We start from the raw sequence: 23132 nt of genomic DNA, 5'->3' as shown, positions 1-23132 counted from the left end.
CATTCCGCTCACCTTCGGTCACGGGATCGTCACCCGGTCAGTAATTACCCCCAACCACCATGCAGCAGGAGCAGCCACAGTTGACTGTGTCCACTCTGATGCTTTGCATTGTTCATACACCTGGAACAAAATTAAGCAGAGATATAAAGCTATCATATACAGCAAATTTAATTTAGGGATACATGGTGTCACAAATGCATAGATTTATGAAATTGTTGCAAATAGGATGTTTTCAACGTCATGATAGACATCTTATGAAATATGAAATAAGCAAAAAAAAAATGTAGATCTGTCTCGTGTCTAGGCAAGAATTAAGAAATTAAATGTCCCAAATTGTTATAACAAGAACAGGGAACATTAAAACATTTACCCAGTAGGGTAACTGCATAAATGGCTGGTAAGTCTGAATGGCAGACCATGCAAAGCACAGATGTCTACGGCACTTAGTATTAAAAGAAACAAAAGACGGAATATAAAAAATGAAAAATCAGAGGCCATGAAATTCAAAAAGAAATTATGAGAGCAGCGATTTTTGATCAAGAAATACATTTTGATAATGTTCAGCTTTGAATCGATACATTGTTACTGTTACTGAAATTGAGAGGGCGGTGGTTTGAAAGCTTGATTACGATTGTGTAGGCGATTGTCGGCCTTCGACACGTGACGAGTTACCTACCTTGCACTGCTCCGCTATTTCTGACGCACCAGATCGAGACTCGGTGGAAATCAGCAAACACTTGCCACAGCAGGCGATATTAAATTGAGCAGTAGTACCGTGTTCATCATGAGACGAGAAATCCAAAGACACGAAGAAAATGACTACAATCCTCTGTACACAATAATATATACAAGCACTAACTTCGCTAGGGTATTTGATTTGTCATGTGACTGTGTGGGGAGGGGAGGAGCGGATCGCATGATTCAAGATGTTTTGGCATATAAAGGATATACAGACAGAAGTTCGTGATAGGGTTGTGGCCATGAACGTGTAATACAAGTTCGTGCTTGTGGCAGAGCCCAAAAGTGACCGTCAGCAAACCTAAATAATGACCTTCAAAATAGATATAATAATGGACAGGTCGATCTGATGCTTTCACAAGCTTCTTTCTGCAAATAGTGATAGATATAAGGCTCACAACATGTTCTCATGACACTGTCCTAAAATAGAAAAGTCAGCATTCTCTTGCCATCTTTGTAATCATTCCATGAACTTCATATAGATTCATGTGTATTATTATGTAAAAACATTTAATAGTTTTATAAAGTTTAAATATAACATGAAAATTGTGTGTTTCCAAGAACTGTACCGGCTTATAAAGGATGATGCCAACATGTCTTGGTTTACACGTCTAGAGGACAAAAAACATATGTAAATATTGTAGTATGGAACATGGCACGCACACACATGCACACAGGACAGGTACAGGCTGGTGGTGGGGGATAATTACTGACCGTGTGACAACCCCGTGACTCAGGGAGAGCGGGAGGGGGTCAACTAGTGACTGGATGGAGGGGCAGTGATGTTTTTGAAGGGAAGTTGGGCGTGAAGGTCGGGTGAAGAGGGCAGGAGTCAGAACGTGAGGGGAACTCGAAGAAGTGAGAGCTAGACTGAGCGAGAGCGCGAGTGTGTGGTGTGTGGAGGTTTCGCCTTAGCCAGAACCATCAACTGCCGTTAAAGTAAAAGGACTTGAAACCCATGAAAGTGTTGTGTTTGGTTCTTGTGGTGAGATCAGGAAAACAACCCCATCTACCCTGTTACATAAAGAAAAACATATGTATGGATACGCCATTCCAGTCAAGACACATCATTTTAATAACTTCTCAAAGCATTTTCTTAACGTCCAAAAACAAAATCTTCCATATGTCTTGGTTCTTTTCATGATGCAAGGAACACAGTTGCATGAAGACAGGCAAAAACAAATGTACATTAATCAGACACAAAACAGATTAAAATGTTTAAGGAAATATTGATCTTGTCACATGAACATGTCATCAAATCCTGGAGGTCTTTCATGGTCTGGATCAGGTCTGGAAAATAGAAAAAGTTATGTACTGAAGGGTTTTCTTCAGGGTATTTAAATCATATTTAAATAAAGCCATATTTAAATAAAGCCATATTTAAATAAAGTAGTTTCAAGCTGCATGGGATAAAGAGCATTCACAATAATAATTGTCATCATAGGTATAAAAGTAAATAAATCTTTTAGGATATGTATGATGTGTAAGTCAGAATGAAAAAATATAAAAGGTTTATAACATACTCAGGTCTCGTTCCAGGTGGGCCAAAAGGATCAAATCTAGCTCCCGGTGGAACAGAACCTCTGAAAGTATATACAGATGTCAACAAATTATTTTCTCCTCAGTAAAATGCATGTACACACTTTTATTTTGATTTTCTTTATAGTTTAGTAAAACCTGATTATCTACAAATGGAAATATAGCTTCCAAACATAAAAGAGATGGGAGTCTCAACCTGCTTCTGGGCAGTAGTTACAGGTATGCTGTACACTTTGTACAGCATCATCATACAACACATGCAAATAGTCTCAAACAATTTACTTGATGTCAACACTAATGACTGAAGCTAATTTCAGTAGCCTGCTTGCTGGAAATAGCATGTTTTGTACAGTCTATCAATTTTATTTTAATTTTCAGTATAAGATATACATCCATAATAAATTTGTCTTTGGCTCATACAAAAGAATACTGAAAATGAGAAGACATATCACAAGTTGATCAAACACATACACTCACACACCTTAAACAAAATAATGCTCATAATACACAATAATATAAAACATAAATAATCATTTTTTTATGTTTTATTGGTTCATTTTTATTCTGTTAAGTAAGGTGACCAGACGTTTCGGGGGCGAAAGCGGGACACGTGCCGATGATGGTGTCGTCACCGTCAAAAAACGCCGAAAAAAGTGATTTTTAAAGACAACCAGCACATTTGATGGACTTGCCAGAAAGCCAGAAAGCGGGACATTGGGCGTCCTGCCCGATGAGAAGGCGGGACACGAGGTCAAAAGCAGGACTGTCCCGCCTAAAGCGGGACGTATGGTCACCTTATGTTAAGGACAATGACATTAAAAACAAATGCAGGGATGAAAAAAAACATTAACAAGTAATTTAATGTTATCTTTCTAACTGTTTACAAATGTTGACCCAGATGTTCACATTTATTGGTCCAATGTTTCACACTATCTTCCTCAACACTTGCAAGACTCTTAACCATGTCCTCTCATCTTATTGCCAATGCTGTTATCGCAGACAAAACCCCTCTTCCCGACTTGTTCAGTAATCATTTCTTCAATGTCTTGATTAATGACTGCTGCAAACAACTTTGTCATGCTTCTGTTTTAGCTAAAACACTACTTAAATAACATTCAGAGCCACACTTATCATTCAACCAAACACAAAAAGTACTCACGGAGGCAGCACATCAGGATGCATTCCCCCTCCTCTGCTTGGTCCAAACATAGGAGGGCTTCTCTCCGGTCCAAATAGCGGCCCACCACTACGGCGAGGATCCATGATCATTCCTCCTCCACCCATTCCTCCTATTCCCAACCCACTCAGTGGATCAAGGTCATCACCACCAACTGCAAATGGATCCATCCTTCGAGGGCCTACCCTGTAGGTTACAAAAAGCATGAGAGCCAGTTTACAAAAGTAAACAAGAATGTGCTGCAGTACCTTCACTTTTACTCTGGTCATCTGACATCTCTGGTCTAGTGGTTTATATGATCAACTACAGAGTTCAAGGTCTGAAAGGGCCAGTGGCAAGAAATGTTCGCTGTTCCCCCAGCAACTACCCTGATATATCACAGAAGGCAAAGGGAACACTCCCATGCCATAAACATGATTAACCACTTATATTCTATGCCCCTTTAGCCTCTAGGGCTTCTAGGCTATGGAACCTCCTACCATCTAAATTCCACTTTATCCAACTCACCAAGCTGGCTGCCTTGGGCCACCTTCCTCCACCAACAACGGTGACTTGTGCTTCTTTTTGCTACTTGATGCTGTAGTGGGTGGCTGCTGACTGTTGTCATGCTGCATGGGTGACTTCCCACTTACTGCAGGAGCAATGAGAGATTTTTCCACTATAGTGTTCAGCTGTTCTAGGTTTCGGAATACACTGTAACATATTTCAAACACATATGCAAGGTAAACTTTCCAAATGTGGCCTTTTCCATTTCTTAGGAGTTTGGTCCATGTAATGAATAATCTGTTCAACTTTAAAACAATACTTCTTACTAAAGATTATTGTATCTGGATAATTCACGTCTAATGTTAAAACATCTGTACATTTATATTTCAAAGTTCTTAGAAACAGCATATGAACTTACAAAAGAAGTTAAAAAGAGGGGGGAAAAAATCCCTTTTCTAAATTCCAACTGTGTACGGGGTGGTGGGGGTGGTGGTGGTGGTGAAGAAACGTTGTATCAGAATTTTTTTTATGTCATTTATAGAGGTGTATCATTGGGTTACTACTAATTCTGGTTACAAAGTGGAACAAAGACTCAAGTCTGTAGCAAATATGGTGTTTTCACACACACCTGCATAAAAAATATATTAACACAAGTAAATTTATCTGACATTTAAGTCCTATAAATATGCCTATAATCATTTCCATACGTGTTTGCGCTGGCAAAGTCATTGGTTGTAAATTGTGAAACTTGCAGTTCAACAGACACCACATTTTCATCACTCTCCCTCTGAAAATAAAACCATTAATCAAGATCATTATTTCATCTTCATTCAGACAAAACACCTTTCTTGCTTCTTCTTACTTTTATAAAATTTGCATCAGAAACAAAAGGATGTCAAAAACACATTTTGAATTGATGAAAAGTATCTTATTCTTTGTGGATAACTGCCATCTAAAAATACATCATGCAAAAGCAGTTTGTAAACAGTGGCTCTTCTCTAAACAATATGCAAGTAGTTTTTTGTGTTTATACTGTTACAAATGGAAAGGAAGATGATGTGTCTTTAGTTTAGGTAAAAAGGTATGCATATGCTGATGTGACTTTAGTATATATATAGCCACAACATAGTTTTCACTGTGCTGTTGATTATTATTAACACTCCTGTTGTATCATTAAGACTCTGTTATTCTGTACTCATCTTTTACTGATCTTATCTTAACTTTTCCTTTCACTATTTTAATCTTTGTCCACCAATTAGGTTCTACACGCTTCTTGTTATGCATGCCCACAATCCCCACTACTCTCTCTCTCTCACTCATACACATACAAGTATGCTCACATCTCAGACATGGCATTCTCTGCATGTGACATTTATTGTTATTGCTGGCTGCTTTGCCATGATATAGCTTTAGTTGCCAACTCCACGTAAAATACCAACACCCACACACACACAAATATACAGCTATTTAAATTTTCTCAAAACTAAACAATGTACCTGAAAATGAAGAAGAATAACTCCTTCTACTGGTACAATTTTCAAGATAAAGCTCTTATTTGTTTTAGTGTGTTGGTAATGAAGTATGTAAATATCACTGCTGTTCCATCCATTAGGAAGAGATTCTGTGCTCCCTTGTGCACCCTGAAAAATAAATGGATCAAATATTAATTAGATAGTAAATCACACAGTTTATCACACAGTTCCCAGATTCATAGCCTGTTCCTTAGTAACTGGATAGATAACACATGTCAGCTACAATTTTTATAAGCTATAAAATGGTTATCTGACGGCTACCTGCATCCAAGTAACAGCTAGGTGACAACATGAGAACAAGAGAAACCTGCTAGTCATTACAATAATATTCTGGCTCTATAATATGGCAGCCTGTAAGTAAAATTGCTCACAGACAAAATGCAAGAGCTGTAAAAAATAAAAATGACCATGTCAAATAATCGCTACAAAATTTCCTTGAATGTCTCAAGGTGTGAGTGAAGCACGATCTGAAGAATCCGGCCCATGCACCACTATAATAATAATTTGTTAATATTGAGTAACAAATTGATGAGACCTTGATGTCATGTCAGCTTCATCTTTTCATTTGTTGTTTATGAAGCAGAACACACGTCACTTCTTTAATGCGCAGTTCATCCATTAAACGTCATATAGTTACTAGTATATTCTACATACAAGTTTTTATTAGTTCTAAACACTCACCCTCATTAAGTGTTTAAATACTGCTCAATATTGTGAGACTCATTCTTACTGCTGTATGTTAAATGATATGCATTTTATGCAACTAACTTAAGAAACAAACTGATTCTGAAAGTAGAAAGCCCGATGGACTTACTGGATTTTCCCCTGCGCCTGTGCATCTGAATCCAGAGCAAATAATTTTCCAGTGAACTGCACTTACTACAGCATCTTCAGGTGACCGAAGTTGTGACTGTACGCTGCTAAATAAAAATTCAAAACCTGGCAACGTCATGGTAGGAAACGTTGTATGATAACAAACTTGATCATTCCGTGGTTAACCTCCCCTTCCCCGTTTTTGCCACAAGAGTAACATCCCTTGTAGTGAACACCGTGAAGATCATCACCCTGTGCTTGCACCTGTACACATTTACACATGGCAGCTAGCAGCGAAGAGAGGGAGTACTACGCTGCTGGCAAGCATCTTTGATGATGGTACATTAAAAATAATAAAGTTGTCTTCACTGCCCTGCCCCCGCATACCTGTCAGCTACTGTATGGTGCCTACCACCACAGTCGATCTCTTTGGTCAGCTTGTGACGATCCTCTGGCGCAACCGTTAGCGCCTTTCGCCAATACAACGAGGGTTGGCTGTCCTGGGTTCAGCTCTCGTCTCGGGCACGCTGTTCTTTCTCTGCATGTGGCATCTGTTTACAGGGCTGGCTGCTTTGCCGTGATTCCCTCTAGTTGCTGATGGCGTAAAACACCAGTTCTGTCTCGGTCAACTTGACTGTCTCTCCTCTCTACACGGAAGAAATTCCCCAGATGCTCTTTCACCTTCTCAAGCTCCACTGTTTGGCATTCTCTGTCCCTTTCACATCAACTGTGTCTGCGTTTGAAACTGTCAAGTCCAGTCTGAAAACTATTCTGTTTAGGAAATACTTTACATAATCAAGTAGTATTCCGTTAACTCAATAGTTTAAATCAGTGATGCCCAACCTTTTTCGGCCTGCGGGCCATATACATTTCCGACATGCGTGTCACGGGCCGCTTCGCCAAATACAAAAAAGAAAAAAATAGAGCAGATACAATTTTTGTTAGAAACAAGTTGTACTTATCATTATTTATATGGTAAATAGTGGGATATTTGAAGTTGTTTTCCCGAAACCAACTTCTGAATGTCTGGGTGCATTGTAGAGACACCAAGTCGGAGCACTGAATAGAAATGTTTGTCCATCGAAAAAAAAAATATTGAGAGACGCCCCTACGTAGGGATAAATACTTTTTCTTCCCTCTTTTCATTTTTTTTTTTTTTTTTTTTAGTTTTTTTTAATTACAAACATGCCGATTTCCTGCATTGTGGGCAGATGTTTCGCTGGCCGGATGACATCGCGTCGCGGGCCGGATATGGCCCGCGGGCCGTAGGTTGGGCATCCCTGGTTTAAATCATCTGTTCACTTAGTTATGTCCACGGTGTCATCCATTTGGTGACGCTTGTGTCATTTTCTTTGTAGTTTTTCATATACAGCACACTGAGCTTGCATCTACACATGGAAATGCGCACTACAAAATTATTAGAAAGTCTCGTAGACAGGAGTACTGCAAAGTTTGATTAGGATAACTACAGACAAAATGATGTGGATTTACATAGTTTTCAAGCATGCACTAACATACTGCTTCAATCTGTAAGTTGTATATCAACAAAATATCCATCTCAAGTGATTTATCATTTATGTTTTAAAAGGATGTCAGATATCTCAGAAAATCCATGGATCTATGCATATCTTACTAAATACACAAATCTTAGTTTTATAATTGAGTACACAAATAAACACGTGCACAAGCACAAGAAGTCACACATACAAGTTGTTTATTTAAAAATTTAATGATCATTCAGTTGGGTGTCATTAGAAACATGGTTTCCATTAAGAAGTTTTCATCAAATTCTCCCCTTCCACAATTCCACATCTCACCCACCCCACCAGACTTTCTCCCCCTTCTTAAGAAAAGAAAGCAAGCAAAAGGTCGTTTTAAAAGTGTGTTTGATTTATAAGCAACAGGCATGCACATGGATATCCACATTCATTTAGGTACTCACACATGCCCAAGGACTGAAAAGTTAAAAGTAACCGACAAACCATATGAAGGCTATTAACAATTTTTACACCACCAAACAGTAACTGAAAATGTGACTATGCATTGACATCCAATCAAACAGTAAGTGAACTGTATGAGATGGCAAGGCAACTAAATGCATTTCTGGCTCACAAAAACATTATGCACAGAACTTTACACAAACAAAAAGCACTTTTTTTCATTTTGAACAAAGAGATCTAGACAACTGCCATGTGTGCTCATTTTACAGCTGTTCATATTGCTCTCGAAAGCAGCTCAGTAATTTTTAAAAAGTGCCTTACTTTGATAGCTTAGAAATTTTGTTTAAATGTTATGGTTATGTGCCAAAGTCACACTTTAGCAAAAATCAATCCTTTTAATGCCAAAATAAAGTCAGTTTAAATTCAGCCTCACTATGTTTGTTACAAACTGCTTAATCCTATTTTGGTAATTTGGTACATCTAATTTTGTATGCCAATTCAGCCGGTCAAGTCTTCCAAATTTCAACAAGCTTTTTCCGTGCATAAACGGTCATGTGCATATGGATGCGCACATGTATGTTCATTCTTTATTATATATAAAGTACGAAATACAAATTAGCTGCCATTGCTAAGTTTCCTTTTACTTACTAAAAGAAACAATATTTTGTAAAAGAGAAACACCTACAATTTCAAACATATTTAGGTATTTGCGTCACACTCAAGAGCTGCATGCAGATGACTGCAAATTTTTTTTTTTTGAAAGATCAAGAAAAAAGTTTGTTGTTCCTTAAAAACAAGCTGTGTACAAATATCCCTGGCAGTTGTTTGATCATAAGAAAATTGAAACAGATTGTGGATTCCCCCCGTTCTAATGGGAGAAGTGGGGGTATTGGTGTTTTACACCGAGCCAGCAACTAAGGCTGACAGCCCTGTAAACAGATGTCACATGCAGAAAAAGAACAGTATGCCTGAAATGAGAGCTAAACCCAGGATAGCCAACCTTCACTGTATTTGTGACAGACGGTAACCATTGTGGCACCGGACCACCTTTCTAATAAGAGAAGCACAGTTAAGTAAAGATATTTGGGATGACTAATAAAGACACCTCACTTAGCAATACAGCTAAGAGTTTAGGGTTTATGCTAAGATCATTAACCTGAGGGATTAAACATTTTCATGCACATTGTGGAGATATAAATTGTGAGCAATCCTCCATATACCAAGGCGAAAAATGTATATTCAAAGCAAACAGGAGTAGAACTTGAAAGCTTAATAAATAGAGTACAGTGGCATTTTTGCAGTAAAATATGCTCTCATACTAAAGTAAAAGCAGTAGTTTCATATGCTGAAAGACAAAACAATAAGCCTAACAGCAGGTTTCTTCGCCAAAATAATTTTATTTAGTATGCTTTTAAACATACCAAATAACTGCTTCATATTCATTTTTTTGCCACTTTTCCCAGGAATAGATTCAAATTTCATGGCAGCTTATATTCTTCAAATAAAACATAATTCATTACCATCAAGTAAAAATAAATTATTTTTTTTATAAACAAAACATGCATTGTTATCAGCAGACTGCTTAGTCAGTGCAAGATCAACTTTTGTTCTGAGTTTAATTAAAACATGATTCAGCACAGTGTGAAAGACAGCATTCATTCACTGATGATGAATATCAACAGAACAGAGGCATGGCATAAGATAAGTAAACATGACTAGATATGTGTTTCTATTTAGAGGCTAGGGAAATTATACTCACTTTTCTACTTTGTCAGTGAACTGAAATAACCTCAAAGATAGTATGCATAATTATAAAATTATCCCAAGGTCGTAAAAAACTTAATACATTTTTTTTCACAGGTTAACTCCAGAGATTTATTTACTGAATTACAAATTGAATTGATTTAAAACTCCTCTTGGCAAGATTAAATTAAACTTAATTTTCAAAAATACATTTGATAAATATAAAAATCTAATTTCACAGCGTTTTGTACATGATACTTCCTTGTGCAACAACTACATGCCAAGACAAAGACATGCAAAACAACACAAGTACTAAACAGCATAGGGAGTTAAAAAAAGAAAATAATAGGCTTAAACAGCTTACATTTACCCCCCCCCCCTTCCAAAAAGAAACCTTCAGCCATCTACAGTCTCAACAAAAAAACAGCACATCCATTTAACTTTTGCTCAAAAATACATGTCAACACATGTCCAAAATAACATTCACTCACGCACATTCAACACCATGAAAAATATCAAATTTTTATGCTTCTTTCTCGATCTGAAAGGCCAGTTACTATGCTGGCCAAAAAAAAAAAAAAAAACACCAAACAAACAAACAAACGGCAAGGATCACATTTTGCTTGTGTTTCTGTCCCCAGTAACTTCACTTCCTGTGGAGCACCATCTTGGTTTTGAGAATGAGATCTACACTAGCATGACATAAATTTTGTTCATCAAACAGTTTCGCTCTATGAACACATGGCATACAAACTGTTGGCATTTTCTTGGACTCTCTCGGCAGGCATTGAAGTCCAGTATGTATGGAAGGTTCCATGGTGCAAGATGGCAGTGTCTCAATACCCTTTATCAATAGTGTTAACATGTGCTAAACTGCTGTAGACAGCTGCACATGTAAACATTGTCAGTCTTTGCTTGAAAATTGTCTCCTCTTACATCATGTCTAGTCTTCAAATAGGTAAGAAATACATTCATCTTGTTTTCAATCAACCCATGTTTGAACACCTAGGTTACAAGAAAGTGTTTCAGAAGATTCTTATAAATTTTTTCTACAGCATCTAATTATTCAGTTCCCACTAGTTTCTCAGAACACAAACTATTCCTTTCATCTAACTAACCATACTGAGCCACAATACACAATATTTCAAAGCAATAATACAGCACGTCAACAAAGTTTCATGATGGGACTTTACACCACAGCAGTCTTCTCAAGCTGTCAGTTTAGATGTATCATGGTATTCATGGTACAGACCGATGCAAGACTCACTGCAGTCCTTGAGCATGCTGCATGTTTCATGAAAAAGGCCAGGAGGGCATCAACTGCTGCTTATTCAACCACTTAGTCTGAAGCCCATACCAGAAGAATTGGGGCTAGGAGGCCTGAGTTCCTGGACCTGGACTTGATGTAGAACTCGAAGAGCAGCCTGCCTGGTTACTGGAGTTTTCTGACAGACAAAAATAAATTGGAATGAATGCTTGTCTCTTGTTTATGCATCCACTATAAGAGGAAAAGGAACTAGAAAAGATATGAAATGTTAATAGATGCTGTCATACATCAATGATCACAGACATGGATTTCTGAAACAAAAAGTAACTTGAAATAAAAGAAAATATGACTCATGTAAACAGTGAACCCTATTTTCTTCTTTTCTAACTTTATCTAATTGTAAATATCAACTTTAGAAAATTTGGATATTGCTACATTTGCTCATTCAATAACAACACACAACTTTAATAGCTATTTGCCATTCTTGTTCATCGACCCTTGTTCATGAAAGACCATCTTCCATCTGATGCTAACATTATTTGGATCTCCCATGATAGCCCCTCTTGATTATATTAGGCTCTAGTGATAATCATAAAGCACAAAGATGTCTTCTAGTCTCCAAATGAAGTGTGCAACAAAATAAGAGTAATAATAATTGAATTTTTAAAGCACATTTCCCTGTGTAGAGGCAAGCTTAATGAGCTGTACACCAAGACCACAAATGACCCAACAGTCAACCATACAAGCATCAGCAAACATGGCATCATGGTAAAGATGAAAAATGTGCATGGATGAAGATGAAGAACTAAGCAGTGACCAGAGTAACATTAGTTTGAAAGATAATAGAGTCAGATAAGCTCAACAATACATGTAGATAGCAAGTTGCACCTGCTAGTTCACTGGTTCATTCCTATCTTTTCAAGTTTCATTCCCAATTCTTTTAATTGCAATGCATATTAGGTGTAAGATGAAGAAACTGATCCTGACTGAAGAACAATGTAGCCACTCTAGTGTTATGTCATACTTCTGCCAGAGTTTAGCCCCGTTCCAACCTCTGCTTAATACATTATATAAATATACAAAAATCATCATTTTGCACTCCTTTTATAGCTAAGTATGCTGAGATAGCCATTGCAAACAAAGTGCTAAACAAAATGTTAAACACCCCAAAATGTCACAGGCCCAGCCTGAAGTTTTAAGGTTTGACTGTATTAACTGCAAGTGTAGATGACATTTTTACACCTATACAACTTTTCACTAGTGCTGCATACATACTTTGTCACTCTCAATTAATCAGACCACAACCTTTTGATCAGTTAGATTATCAAATGACATACAAACATTTAAGTACAGTCTCTGACAAGGTGTGAAAGTTGCAATAAAGGTACTGAAATTATGTAAGTATGCAAAATGTAAAGACAGTTTAAAGGGAAAGGCAAGGGAAAAGACAAGTTAGGTTTGATTAATAAATACTGACATTCTGAATCTTTTCCACTCAAAATTTTGGATTGCAAAATGATCATTACTTGACAATAGTGTCTCAAATAACATTAGAAAGTGAGGCAAAGGACATCAGAACCACATGGGCTGAACTGAAGGGGGCTGCCCAAAAAGGGGTCCGCTGGTGAGGTGGTGTTGCGGCCCTATGCTCCTCAAGGAGTAACAAGGACTAAACAGTGTCTCAAACACACTCTCAGTCAGGCACATGGGGCTGCTGTGTTCTGTTGTTGAGTGACATCATCAAAACTATCTGGAACCTGCATTTACTTTTCTAAGTGTAGCTGCCAAAACTCCGACATCCTGAACTTGGATATTGTGCAGTAAAAATTCATACCAGAGAAAATAGATAAAATGTTGAGCAAATTGGAGAATGCTGGTGTCACAGAAGAAAAGGTTACAAACAGCAACTGAGAACTTTGCTAATGTGGAAATTACAGTCAAAGAAGCTGCCAGGCCAACAATCTATTTGAAAAATAGAATGTAACTGCAAAACTAAATGTCTATTGGAAGGTGAATTTTTATAGATTTTCACACACAAATGAAGCCAGTGCCCCACATGCACCCTGCCTTCTCAAAGGTAGGAGACCAAGTCTAGTCTGTTTACATCATTCTATAGAAAGCAAGATTTCCATGCTTCTCACAGATAGCAAGCTATAAATTAATGTTACACTGATCAGTTGGCAAAAACTGCTAACCGTACCCCAACATTGCTCAACACCTTTCTTATAAAATGGGTCTGCCGCAAAACTGTTACTAGTTCTCCGGAATAGCTGGACACTTTTCTTGTTAGTCTGCATATGTCATGTGTAAGAGTCAGCTTGTTTTTTGTTTTTTTTTCTTTTTTTCACAAAAGAGTAACTAAACATGATAACTTTCATGAATCAGCCTGAAGCTATAGTACATATAATTGAAGTAGATCTTTGCAACCCAAAATTCTGATAGGACTTAATTTAAAACTTTAGTATTTGTCATTTACATCTAACAACAGTTCACATGCCTTTCATCTTAATGAGGATGATAGTGCAAGACTGATGGTTCAAAACCATGCACATCTCTTTTATCTTAATTACCAGAACATGAAAGTTTGGCCATGTCTAGGGGTAGGTCTGCTGTGGTGAGGCCACCTGCCACCTGGTCCTGTATGTCCCCTAATGCATTACGTCTGCCTGTTCGCCCCGTAGCTAGGAACTCCTCTAGTCCCTTGCCTGACAGCTCCACCTCTGCCATCTCTTCGTCAGCAGTAGCCCTTCCTACGTCAGCCTCTCCTTCTACCTTCTCTTTTGATAAAGTGGACTGAAATAAACATAAGCAAAGAATGTTTGTCCCATGATGCTTTCCTACCAGAGATAAGACTAATTTTGCCAGTGCAAAATCATCACAGAGAGCTCACAGATGAGCTATTCCTGGCAATCAATGCTTATCTCCGTCTTTACAATCTTCTTTATGCTGAGGAAGTAACATGCTATCAGTACTTACATAATCCACTCAAATTAAACCAAAATCATACTATTTTGACAATAATGGTTCATTTCAAGCAAGTCCTTCAGTATTCTTGCCAAAATTCTCTCTTGACTTTTCCTGAAGGACTGACCACATCATTACATGTCTACCTTTGCTTTTCATCTATAATTTGTTATTAAAATGTAGTTTTTGGGACCTTCTCAGAGAATTCTCCTTTCCCAAGATCTTCTGCTCTAGTGTGGATAAAAAAAATATGTGATAGCTGCATTATGTAAGCCAACATAGCTCAACAGTTTATCATGTAATAAAATGGAAAGAATGTGTTTGATTCTTCTGGGGGTAAACTTTTGATTACTTTGTAAGACATCCATTTGTTCTGTCCACTCTTATGTGGTTTTAAAGATATTGAACAAATAACAGAAGAACCAAGTTTTCAACAGAAGTGATGTGAATTGCAAACAATATGGGTTTGTCGCAACAAATTGCACAAAACAGATCACTTCTTCCTATTCCTCAGCATTTATTACACACGTCTCACTTTAGCGACCCCCCCCCCAACTCTTCACACTCTCTCCTTTCTGTGTAAGTAAAAAACAAAAACCCTCCTGTTCTTAATAGTTTTTCTTTAGAGATATTTCTTTAGTATGTTTACAAACCTCTTTCCCCCACTCCGCATGCCTTTTGTCCCTCCTTACACACAAACACTCTCACAATCAACCACACACGCACAAACAGATATATAAGCAGAACACTAACAGCATATATTCAGTACATTTCCTCAGCGTAAATGAATTGTTTGAATTTACCTTTGTTTTATTCATACACAAAGATATAAAAATAAATGAGAATTAAAGTGTCTTCCCCTGCGCAAACACTTTTATCAATCAATCTTCAGTGTTTTGATTTTTCTGACAATATTGGTTACAAAATCCAAAGTAGCTGTAGTGAACAAGAACAGTCTTCCCTCACTTAAAGACTTTTATCAATCTTCAGTTTTTGGATTTTTCTGAAAAAAGTGGCTTCAAAATCCAAAGTAACTGCAGTGAACAGAAATAGCAGCATGAGACTGTTGTTGTATGCATGATGTTTCCATGCCTACCCCGTGGCCTGCTTTTCCTTTTGACAAATAACTTGAGTAAATGTGCATAATAGTAATAAATGCAAAATTTGTAAAGTGCATACTCACACTCCTAAGGAGTATGCTCGTAGGGCTTAAGAACAATAACGGAAAATGGACAGCATATGAGGGACAGGAAAACAAACAAATAACATATGATCTATAAAAGAATAAACAACAGTACTAATGAATAATAAAATCAAATACAGAAAACATAAAGAGGAGCCAAATAACAAGAATAAAAACGAGAGCTGAGAGTAACATGATATTGAAAAAGGGTGTGAAAAAAAGGACTAGCATTATGGGAAAGGGTGTTAGGAGTAATGTTTACAGAAGAGGTGCGTTTTCAGGGCACGTTTAAATAGCAGGTAGGTGGTGGATATGGAAAGGGAGAGAGTTCCATTGTTTCACTGCACAATAACTAAAAATCCTGTGGCCATATGTTGTTGTTCTAGTGACAGAAAGAGTAAGAAGACAACCATTAGATAAGGAGCGAAGTTGTCTAGCTGGGATGTAAGGGAAGAGCAATTCAGAGAAACAATCAGGGTAGGTGCCAGCAAAGAAATTAAAGCACACCACGGTCAGTTTGTACTGGATGCAAGAATGGATGGGAAGCCACTGCAGAAAATGAAGGAGAGGGGTGGAGTGGTCCTGTGTCCTAGCTCTAAGTGCCAGCTGTGCAGCAGAGTTCTGTACTTTCTGGAGTTTGTGAAGAAGGTATGCAGGACAGTCAACGAGCAAAGAGTTGCAGTAATCAAGCCTGAATAGAACAAACGAACAGACAAGAGTGTTGGTAGTGCATGCAGACCGAATATGACGGATGGCGCTGATCTTGCGTAGCTCATAATAGGCAGACTGACAGACAGCTGTAACTTGTTTATCAAGAGTCATGTCTGCAGTGACAATGAATCCCAGGTTCCTGACGGAGGATGCAAAGGTGATGTTGGTTTTGCCCACCTTGATGTGATTTGGTGGACAAACAAGTGAAGATGGATTTCTTCTTCTTGAACATAGGAGGGCTTCTGTTTTATCATCGTTGAGTTTAAGTTCGTTACCATCCAGTTTTGACTTCATTAATACAGGCTTCTATGGTGCTGGTAACAGAATGAGACTCAGCCGGTGGAGTGGATCAGTACAGTTGCAACGAATTCAAAATTATAAAAAGAAACATATGAGTAGAAACATTATTTCTGAATACTTTCACCAATGATCTGCAGATGATCTGACACTACTAAACCAATCTGATAATTATGTAAAACACTTGCACTCAGCCTAGTTTTCTGATACACTCATGCCAGGATCCTGACCTTGGTCTCACCGGATACTCTGCATTGCAGAGCTCCAAAACAATGAAGTCAGTCACTTAACAGTGGGTTTCTCATATCCTTTCCTCAGTCAACAAATATTAAAATCAAAGAATGCTGAATGCATCTATAAAATTTTAAGATTTTAAGAAATAACAGCTTTTACAAGAGGACACTATTTTCTTCAATGTTAAAAAACTGGGTTTTTTGTTATTACATTTTATTTTTTTAATTACAGAATGCGCATAAAGAGAAGGGATTTTAATGTTGGTAATGGTACATCTTGATCTTACTGTACTGACAAAAATATTTTCAAATAAATGTACCTGTTTACCATTTTTGTATACTTCTAGGACTACTATAATCCAAGATCCAGGTGAACCTGTATAACATTTGAATACTTCAAGGCCTGTTACATCCACAGATTGACATTTCCAAAGCTGCAGGTAGGTACCTGTTGAAGTGGATAAACCGTTTCCTCTCCCCTTCCCAACCCCTTACCTCCCTCAAGCTAATTTAGGAAGAAGGAAAAACAGCTGCATTCCTTTTTCCCTCTTCACCGATGGTTGAGTCTTCACTCAAAGCAAAGCATTCCACAAACAGCTTTGCACAGAACAAGTCTGGACTCTCAGAAATTCCTGGAGTGTCTTTCCCATAGAAAAATACAGAAATCCTTTGATTTGATGGGTCTAAAATGAGGCTATGCATACTTAAAACAACTCAACTTGTAAAAGAGCAGTTATGTTCAGTGCTCTCAACCACTTCAAAAATTTTGCTTTAAAATTTCTTAAAGAGCTTAATGTAAAATAAACCTTCCCACTTAAGAATCAGTCTCTTAGCTGTAAATGACAACATTCTTAATGATACTGCAAGTGCATTCAGTCTTTGAATACTAGTGCACTTAATCCAAATATTTTTCAAGTTTCACACATACCAAGTTCTACAACATTCAAAGAACCTTTAATAAGTTAAGAAGATGTAAATGCTGCTTATGACTTGATTAGCTTTCTCAACCTTAGAGGTACTTCAAAAATGGAATAAGGATGTGTGTGTCAATTAAATTACTTATCTAGATATGAACTTTGGTCTACCAAGTTCTCCATACAAAAAGTCCCCAAGTTTTCAAAAACGTCAGCAAATGGTTTAAATATTCACTAAGTCTTTTGCACACTTCAGAAAGCTGCCACAATCAATGAACCTCTAAAACTAATTGCTAAACTTTTATGAAATAGAAATGAAGTCTACCGCTGAGGGTAAGAAACTGTCAACCTAAACCTTTAAACAATTTTTAGCCAATGAAATAATAAAGCTTTATCACCTATCCCAAGATTCGCCATAAAACAGCTCACTTAAAAGGTCATAAGCACATACATGCATGTTCTTCTATTTTACACATAAACAAAGGAATGCACATCCACACACACACATATATATATATGCAAATGATTTCATGCTGCTTAATCTTATGTAAGCACTGGACAGCAAGTTGATAATAATTCTCTGGACAGACCTCAAAATTTGCTTGAAGCACACTAACGTAAGCAAATAAGCACAAATGCACAAGAAAAAAGGCAACTCCCAGCACCAAGTTTCTACCACCCTTGTTTGTGGTGTTGCCCACTTAGTCATACTGTTTGAATCATTATTTGACAATTTAATCAACATGCACGAGGCACCTAAATATTCTGGAGTAGAGAGAAAACAGATTTCTCATGAATATTCATTAGCACTTGTCTCGGTTTGTATCTCTGAGACCAGACCGGTGAATGAAGGTCAAAAGGAGGCTAGTGGTAGTGATTGGAGGTCCAGGTCAGCAGCTGAAATGATTCTACTTAAAATCCATGGCAAGCATTATCAATTAGATGCAAAAAAGCAGGTGAGTATGGAGCCATCATGGTCATCACTTCACTGCAGGAGTATTGGGTATGCTGATGTTGCTGGTATAAGTTACAAAATATGCAAACATAAGCACATACCACAGAAGGGCATCAAATGTGCCATTAAAAAATACAATCATTTTCTCTTGTGCGCACATATGGTGCATATGGTGTTGGAAACTTAAAGTACCCAAAACTACCAATGATCACTCATTTAAAAATGTGACAAATCCATATATCTAAGCCCACAACACTCAATTTTCACCGTATCAGTGACAAGCGATTCAGCCATTATATCATGAACTGCCCCTTATTCAATTCGGTAGGGCGGGCTTTTTTTAGGGTTAGAGAGTGAGCCAAAATGGTGTAGGTTAGAAGAGGCCCACCTCCTACAATACACTTGGACAAGGCGGGCTACTTTTAGGTGGCCTAACCTTTATGATGAAACAAGAAACAAACAACAAACAGAAGGCATCAAACACTCAAAGCCATGCAGGCTGACACTATTCACAGCACTGAAGATGCCAAAAACATTTCAATACAGCCAATCCAAAGGGAGGAAGGGGAGTGGGGGAGAAATCACACAACACCAGCTAGCATACATACTTTTTGATGCCCACATCTTAACAAAGTGATCTTAGAAATTTAGAGAGCCATAACACAGGTCCAGCAAAAAGGTAAGAAATGCAGATAAAGCTGCGGCCACATATGCAAATGAATGTGTTCATAAGTAGCTCACTGTATGTATATTTCAAAAGGAGATAAAACTTCGGCCGGGTGGAAGACTGAAAAAATAAATAATGAAGTGGCAGAGGATATAAATTTCAATCAAATCTGATGTTCCAAACAATGTGTAATAACAGTCTACACTTCATCTCTTAAGCTTCTACATCCCTATTACACTGAACTTGCACACACCAAAGCAAGCAAGAAAATGAGGCGATAGGCATGCACCAAAAAAAATCTGATGACATTGCCAGCAGCAAGTATAAACAAGAACTGGTCAAGCTGTACCCACAAGGAACCACCAATCAGATGCCACAATCAATGGTTACCTGATCCATGTACAGAAGTTGAACACTCATCCTCACTGTTCCCACATTGTGCCAATGCCTACCACTGCTGAAACATTTATCACAAATCATATTTTCTCATTTTTTTCTCTCATCTAGATACAAAATTTACAGCACATTAATTTGACATCCTTTGAGTTAATCACTCAGCTCACACAATTGTGCATAAAATATTTTAGCATACACAGCCTGTAAGTACAACTTTCTTCATCTTTTGGTGAACGTTTCCTTCACAACGACAGAAACGAGTTAGAATTCCTGTGCAGGCAATCCATGATGTTTTCATGTTTTTGGCTCAAACCACAGCCACCCACTTATGTCATCACAGCAACTGCTGCCTGGTAAACGTCTGCTCAGAACAGCAAGCTACCTGTCTGCTAGGTTTAAACAGAATCTGGGTGATCGCCACTCCACCCCTTTGTAACTCAACTTTCTCCCTACTGAGTAATGGTGTCACAAGCTGATTGCATCAGTGAATTCTGCACTTCAAGAATGATAATCAGCCCATGGTAACACAAACTGAAGTCACCACAGAACCACGAACTCTACCTCACAAATACACATAGGGCTGATCATTTTAGCACATGAATAAAATGTCAGTGCAAGAAACACCTTCAAACACATTTTCCCATGAAGGAGGGGAAAAGAGAGTAAGCATAAATGTAAAGCCGTGATGAAAGATCAGGATATGGTCTCTAGGGCAAGAAGGTCAATCTATGGCAGCCAAAAGGAGAAAGTTATCAAAGTGAAATTGGCAAGCTTGCTTAAAACTAATACATCAACATCTTACAATATTATTGGCACTTGTTTAACCCACTATACACCCAAAATACTGTCAAAATAATTAAGTCAGAAAAACTATATTAATATATGGTTTATTTCTGTTTAATTTCCTAATAGTATAACAAGGGTATCATCTCTATTATAAGATCATTACAAGTTTTGAAAGCAACAAATAAACTGTTATTCTCAGAGACAATGGAATCCAAGAAGAAGCTCCAAATTAAGAGCCAGAATCAAAATTTTTATTGCTTAACACTTTTAAAAGAATACTTTTTAATAACCATAAAAACTTAGTTCTACACATTTAATTTGCAATTACTATTTCATTTACAGCATTTATTTTTCTTGCACAATGAACACTTTTTACATTCTTTAAAAAATATATAACACTTCCCAGTGTTAAAAATCCACTTATCCTCTATTTCATGAGAATTGATCATACAAATGCAAGAATGCACAAAACTGCATTGAAAAAGTATAATACATAAAAACATTCAATTTTCCTAACATGAGGTTCTCCTAGGCAACTACTGTAGCAGGGCACTGAGTGTGTTAGGCTTTTACTCACTTTGCACCTGGCTCTAATCTATTTTTTTTTAACAGTTGCATGCACACCCATGCACAATGTTGCCACCATTCCACCCTTACATATAGATATATCATAACAATGACATAATTCATGATCCTAAAAGTCCTTTTAAATGGAAAAAAGTAAACTGATGAAGAAGTAAATACAACTGTCCTTTCTAGACCAGTTACTGCTGGTTTCTTGACATGAACTACTGATGCACTAGTCTTTTTTTCAAACTATCATGAGGTGGAATGAAACAGCCCTAATGCTACTTACAGATTTTCTAACCTGCTGTCTTTTCAAAATCAAAATCTATGGACTATGTCCCTGAACTGTTTTAATAGACTTTTTTCCTCCATTCATTGATGAATGACTAGAAACTTTCAGGAAAACTTGATAACTACTTCAAATCAAATATGTAGACAGACTGACAGGAATAAACAAATAGAAAGTGCGATTATGCATGACCAGAGTATGACAGAAAAAACCTTCTAGCATGCTTTTTATCCTCCTCTTTAGATATATATCTCTCTTACATACATGCTCTCTCTTTTTACCTCTTAACACACTCTCTCTCACACACACATATACATACCCGATCATTTGGGAGAAACAGTTTTGTCAATCCATTTTCCAACTGTCACTTAAAAATGCCTTTAAGGCAGATGTTTTTAATGTAAGGTGAAAGTGTTTCAATACTTTCCAGACTTAAACATGTTAGTTTTCATCAATGCAAACATTTGTTCCTTAAGGCACAGTAACGTAAAAAGTGTTTGGATGTCAGACTATGAGGAAACTTTGAAAAAGAGAAAGGGATGTGAGAAGTACACTTTAATACTGCTCTGGAAATATATAATGCTAAATTTTCTCACTTCATTTTTTTAATCAATATTCAAAACAACAAAACTACTTTTTAAATAATCTGTTTCTGACAGTCATTTAAAAATGGGACAAATGAAAAAGATCACTTTTATATTCAATGCATATAGTAAAGAAAAACAGAAGCTGATCACAAAAACTGTGGGCAAACAAAAACTCAATATTTACTGTGTACTATGTAAAGAAGCAAAAAACTACGAAATATGAAATAAACAAATAATAAAGAAAACAAACCAAATTTGAATGACTGAAAATAAGCAAAAGCAACAACAACAACAAAATTAGAAAAAGAACACTTTTAAGATCTTGTTTTGAATGGAAAATGTTTCTTGATCAAACTTTATCAACAATATGTATGAATATGAATGAGTCACTCAAATGTCTGCAATAATTCTTAAAATGAATACTTCTATTTGTACTTATATTTATATATCCCTCTTTAACCGTTCTTGATTTTGTGCTTAACACTGATCGTGCAACAACATCAAGCCTGTATGTGGATATTATGTATTTTGAAAACCACTGAGCTTTATTAAATGGTACTTTTGTCTAAAAGTGCCTCGACGTGAATGCCACGTCGTAAACAGCTTAGTAAAAGGGGAGTTAAGCAGAATGGCCACTTAAGACAATCGTGGCAGGAAGCCTGACATCTAATTTTCTTAATTTGTCAGCAATAGATACGCATTCTGTGGTCGTCAGAAGAGCTCGCTCGTATGAGCCCTTAAAAATAAATCAACCGGACAGTTTACTGGTTAGGCATAGGCCAATAATGCCAACAAATAAACACTGAAATTAAAGAGTTGCAGATAGATTAAATTCTTATTTTATCAACATAGTATGCTCAGGTCTGAATAAGCCAAATCAACATTCCTAGTGTCATTTAATGCTCCAGCTGTATTATATTATCACGAAGGACAATAAGTTTTATTCGCTGCTAATCTAAATTTTCCTCGTTTCCATTAGACCAAAACTGGTGTAATTGTAAAGCTAAATGGTCAGTAGATTGCTTAACAGGCATCATGCTTACGAATATTTCATAACTATACTCACGTATTATGTTACTTCAATGTCTGAGTCCTTTTTGATTTCAGGTATCATAAAACTATGTAAGTCAACACAAGAACAAGAGAAGTATAAATCTCAACCACACTTCATTGAAATCATCCCCTACTTCTCAGAAACCGGAAAGAGATTGACGTAGTAACAGGAGAGGCTACTCTTAGAGTTTTACTGCGCAAGGGGCATAGACATGTCCACGAGAAGGGTGGGGTTTAGAGGCTAGAAAGACATAAATAAATATTACCGTGAAAACGAAATAAAAACACTCATTCG

The 23132-nt window shown here is 37.1% G+C and overlaps 2 protein-coding genes across 3 annotated transcripts; both read right to left on the bottom strand.

Moving 5' to 3' along the window:
- Positions 1 to 1231: 1231 nt before the first annotated feature.
- LOC112563058 (proteasome inhibitor PI31 subunit-like) lies at positions 1232 to 6503 on the bottom strand. The gene is made up of 7 exons (XM_025236766.1): positions 6287 to 6503; positions 5437 to 5580; positions 4648 to 4727; positions 3962 to 4147; positions 3437 to 3640; positions 2262 to 2321; positions 1232 to 2028 (listed from the first exon to the last, which is right to left on the bottom strand). The coding sequence occupies exons 1-7, from the start codon at positions 6422 to 6424 to the stop codon at positions 1977 to 1979; spliced, it is 864 nt and encodes a 287-aa protein (XP_025092551.1). The 5' UTR covers positions 6425 to 6503; the 3' UTR covers positions 1232 to 1976.
- Positions 6504 to 7995: 1492 nt separating this feature from the next.
- LOC112563059 lies at positions 7996 to 23016 on the bottom strand. 2 transcript variants are annotated; one of them, XM_025236767.1, is made up of 4 exons: positions 22851 to 23016; positions 19550 to 19616; positions 13806 to 14028; positions 7996 to 11413 (listed from the first exon to the last, which is right to left on the bottom strand). In XM_025236767.1, the coding sequence occupies exons 2-4, from the start codon at positions 19577 to 19579 to the stop codon at positions 11340 to 11342; spliced, it is 327 nt and encodes a 108-aa protein (XP_025092552.1). In that variant the 5' UTR covers positions 19580 to 19616; positions 22851 to 23016; the 3' UTR covers positions 7996 to 11339. The 2 variants fall into 2 exon arrangements, with proteins under 2 accessions (XP_025092552.1, XP_025092553.1); XM_025236768.1 differs by having other exon boundaries at positions 19550 to 19613.
- Positions 23017 to 23132: the final 116 nt, after the last annotated feature.

This window comes from Pomacea canaliculata, linkage group LG4 (genome assembly GCF_003073045.1).
Source record: "Pomacea canaliculata isolate SZHN2017 linkage group LG4, ASM307304v1, whole genome shotgun sequence".
Classification (NCBI taxonomy): Eukaryota; Metazoa; Mollusca; class Gastropoda; order Architaenioglossa; family Ampullariidae; genus Pomacea; species Pomacea canaliculata.
The sequence above is the reverse complement of the archived record's forward strand: the minus strand, read 5'-3'. Positions and strand labels throughout refer to the sequence as shown.

Coding starts and splice junctions, on each gene's coding strand:
- LOC112563058 (XM_025236766.1), bottom strand. CDS start 6,424: ATGACGTTGCCAGGTTTTGAATTTTTATTTAGCAGCGTACAGTCACAA. Junction 5,581..6,286: donor CAGGCGCAGGGGAAAATCCA/GTAAGTCCATCG, acceptor TTTATTTTTCAG/GGTGCACAAGGGAGCACAGA. Junction 2,322..3,436: donor CATCCTGATGTGCTGCCTCC/GTGAGTACTTTT, acceptor ATATACTTTCAG/AGGTTCTGTTCCACCGGGAG.
- LOC112563059 (XM_025236767.1), bottom strand. CDS start 19,579: ATGAGTGTTCAACTTCTGTACATGGATCAG. Junction 14,029..19,549: donor AACTTCTGTACATGGATCAG/GTAACCATTGAT, acceptor TGTTTATTTCAG/TCCACTTTATCAAAAGAGAA. Junction 11,414..13,805: donor GGCCAAACTTTCATGTTCTG/GTAATTAAGATA, acceptor TTTGTCTGTCAG/AAAACTCCAGTAACCAGGCA.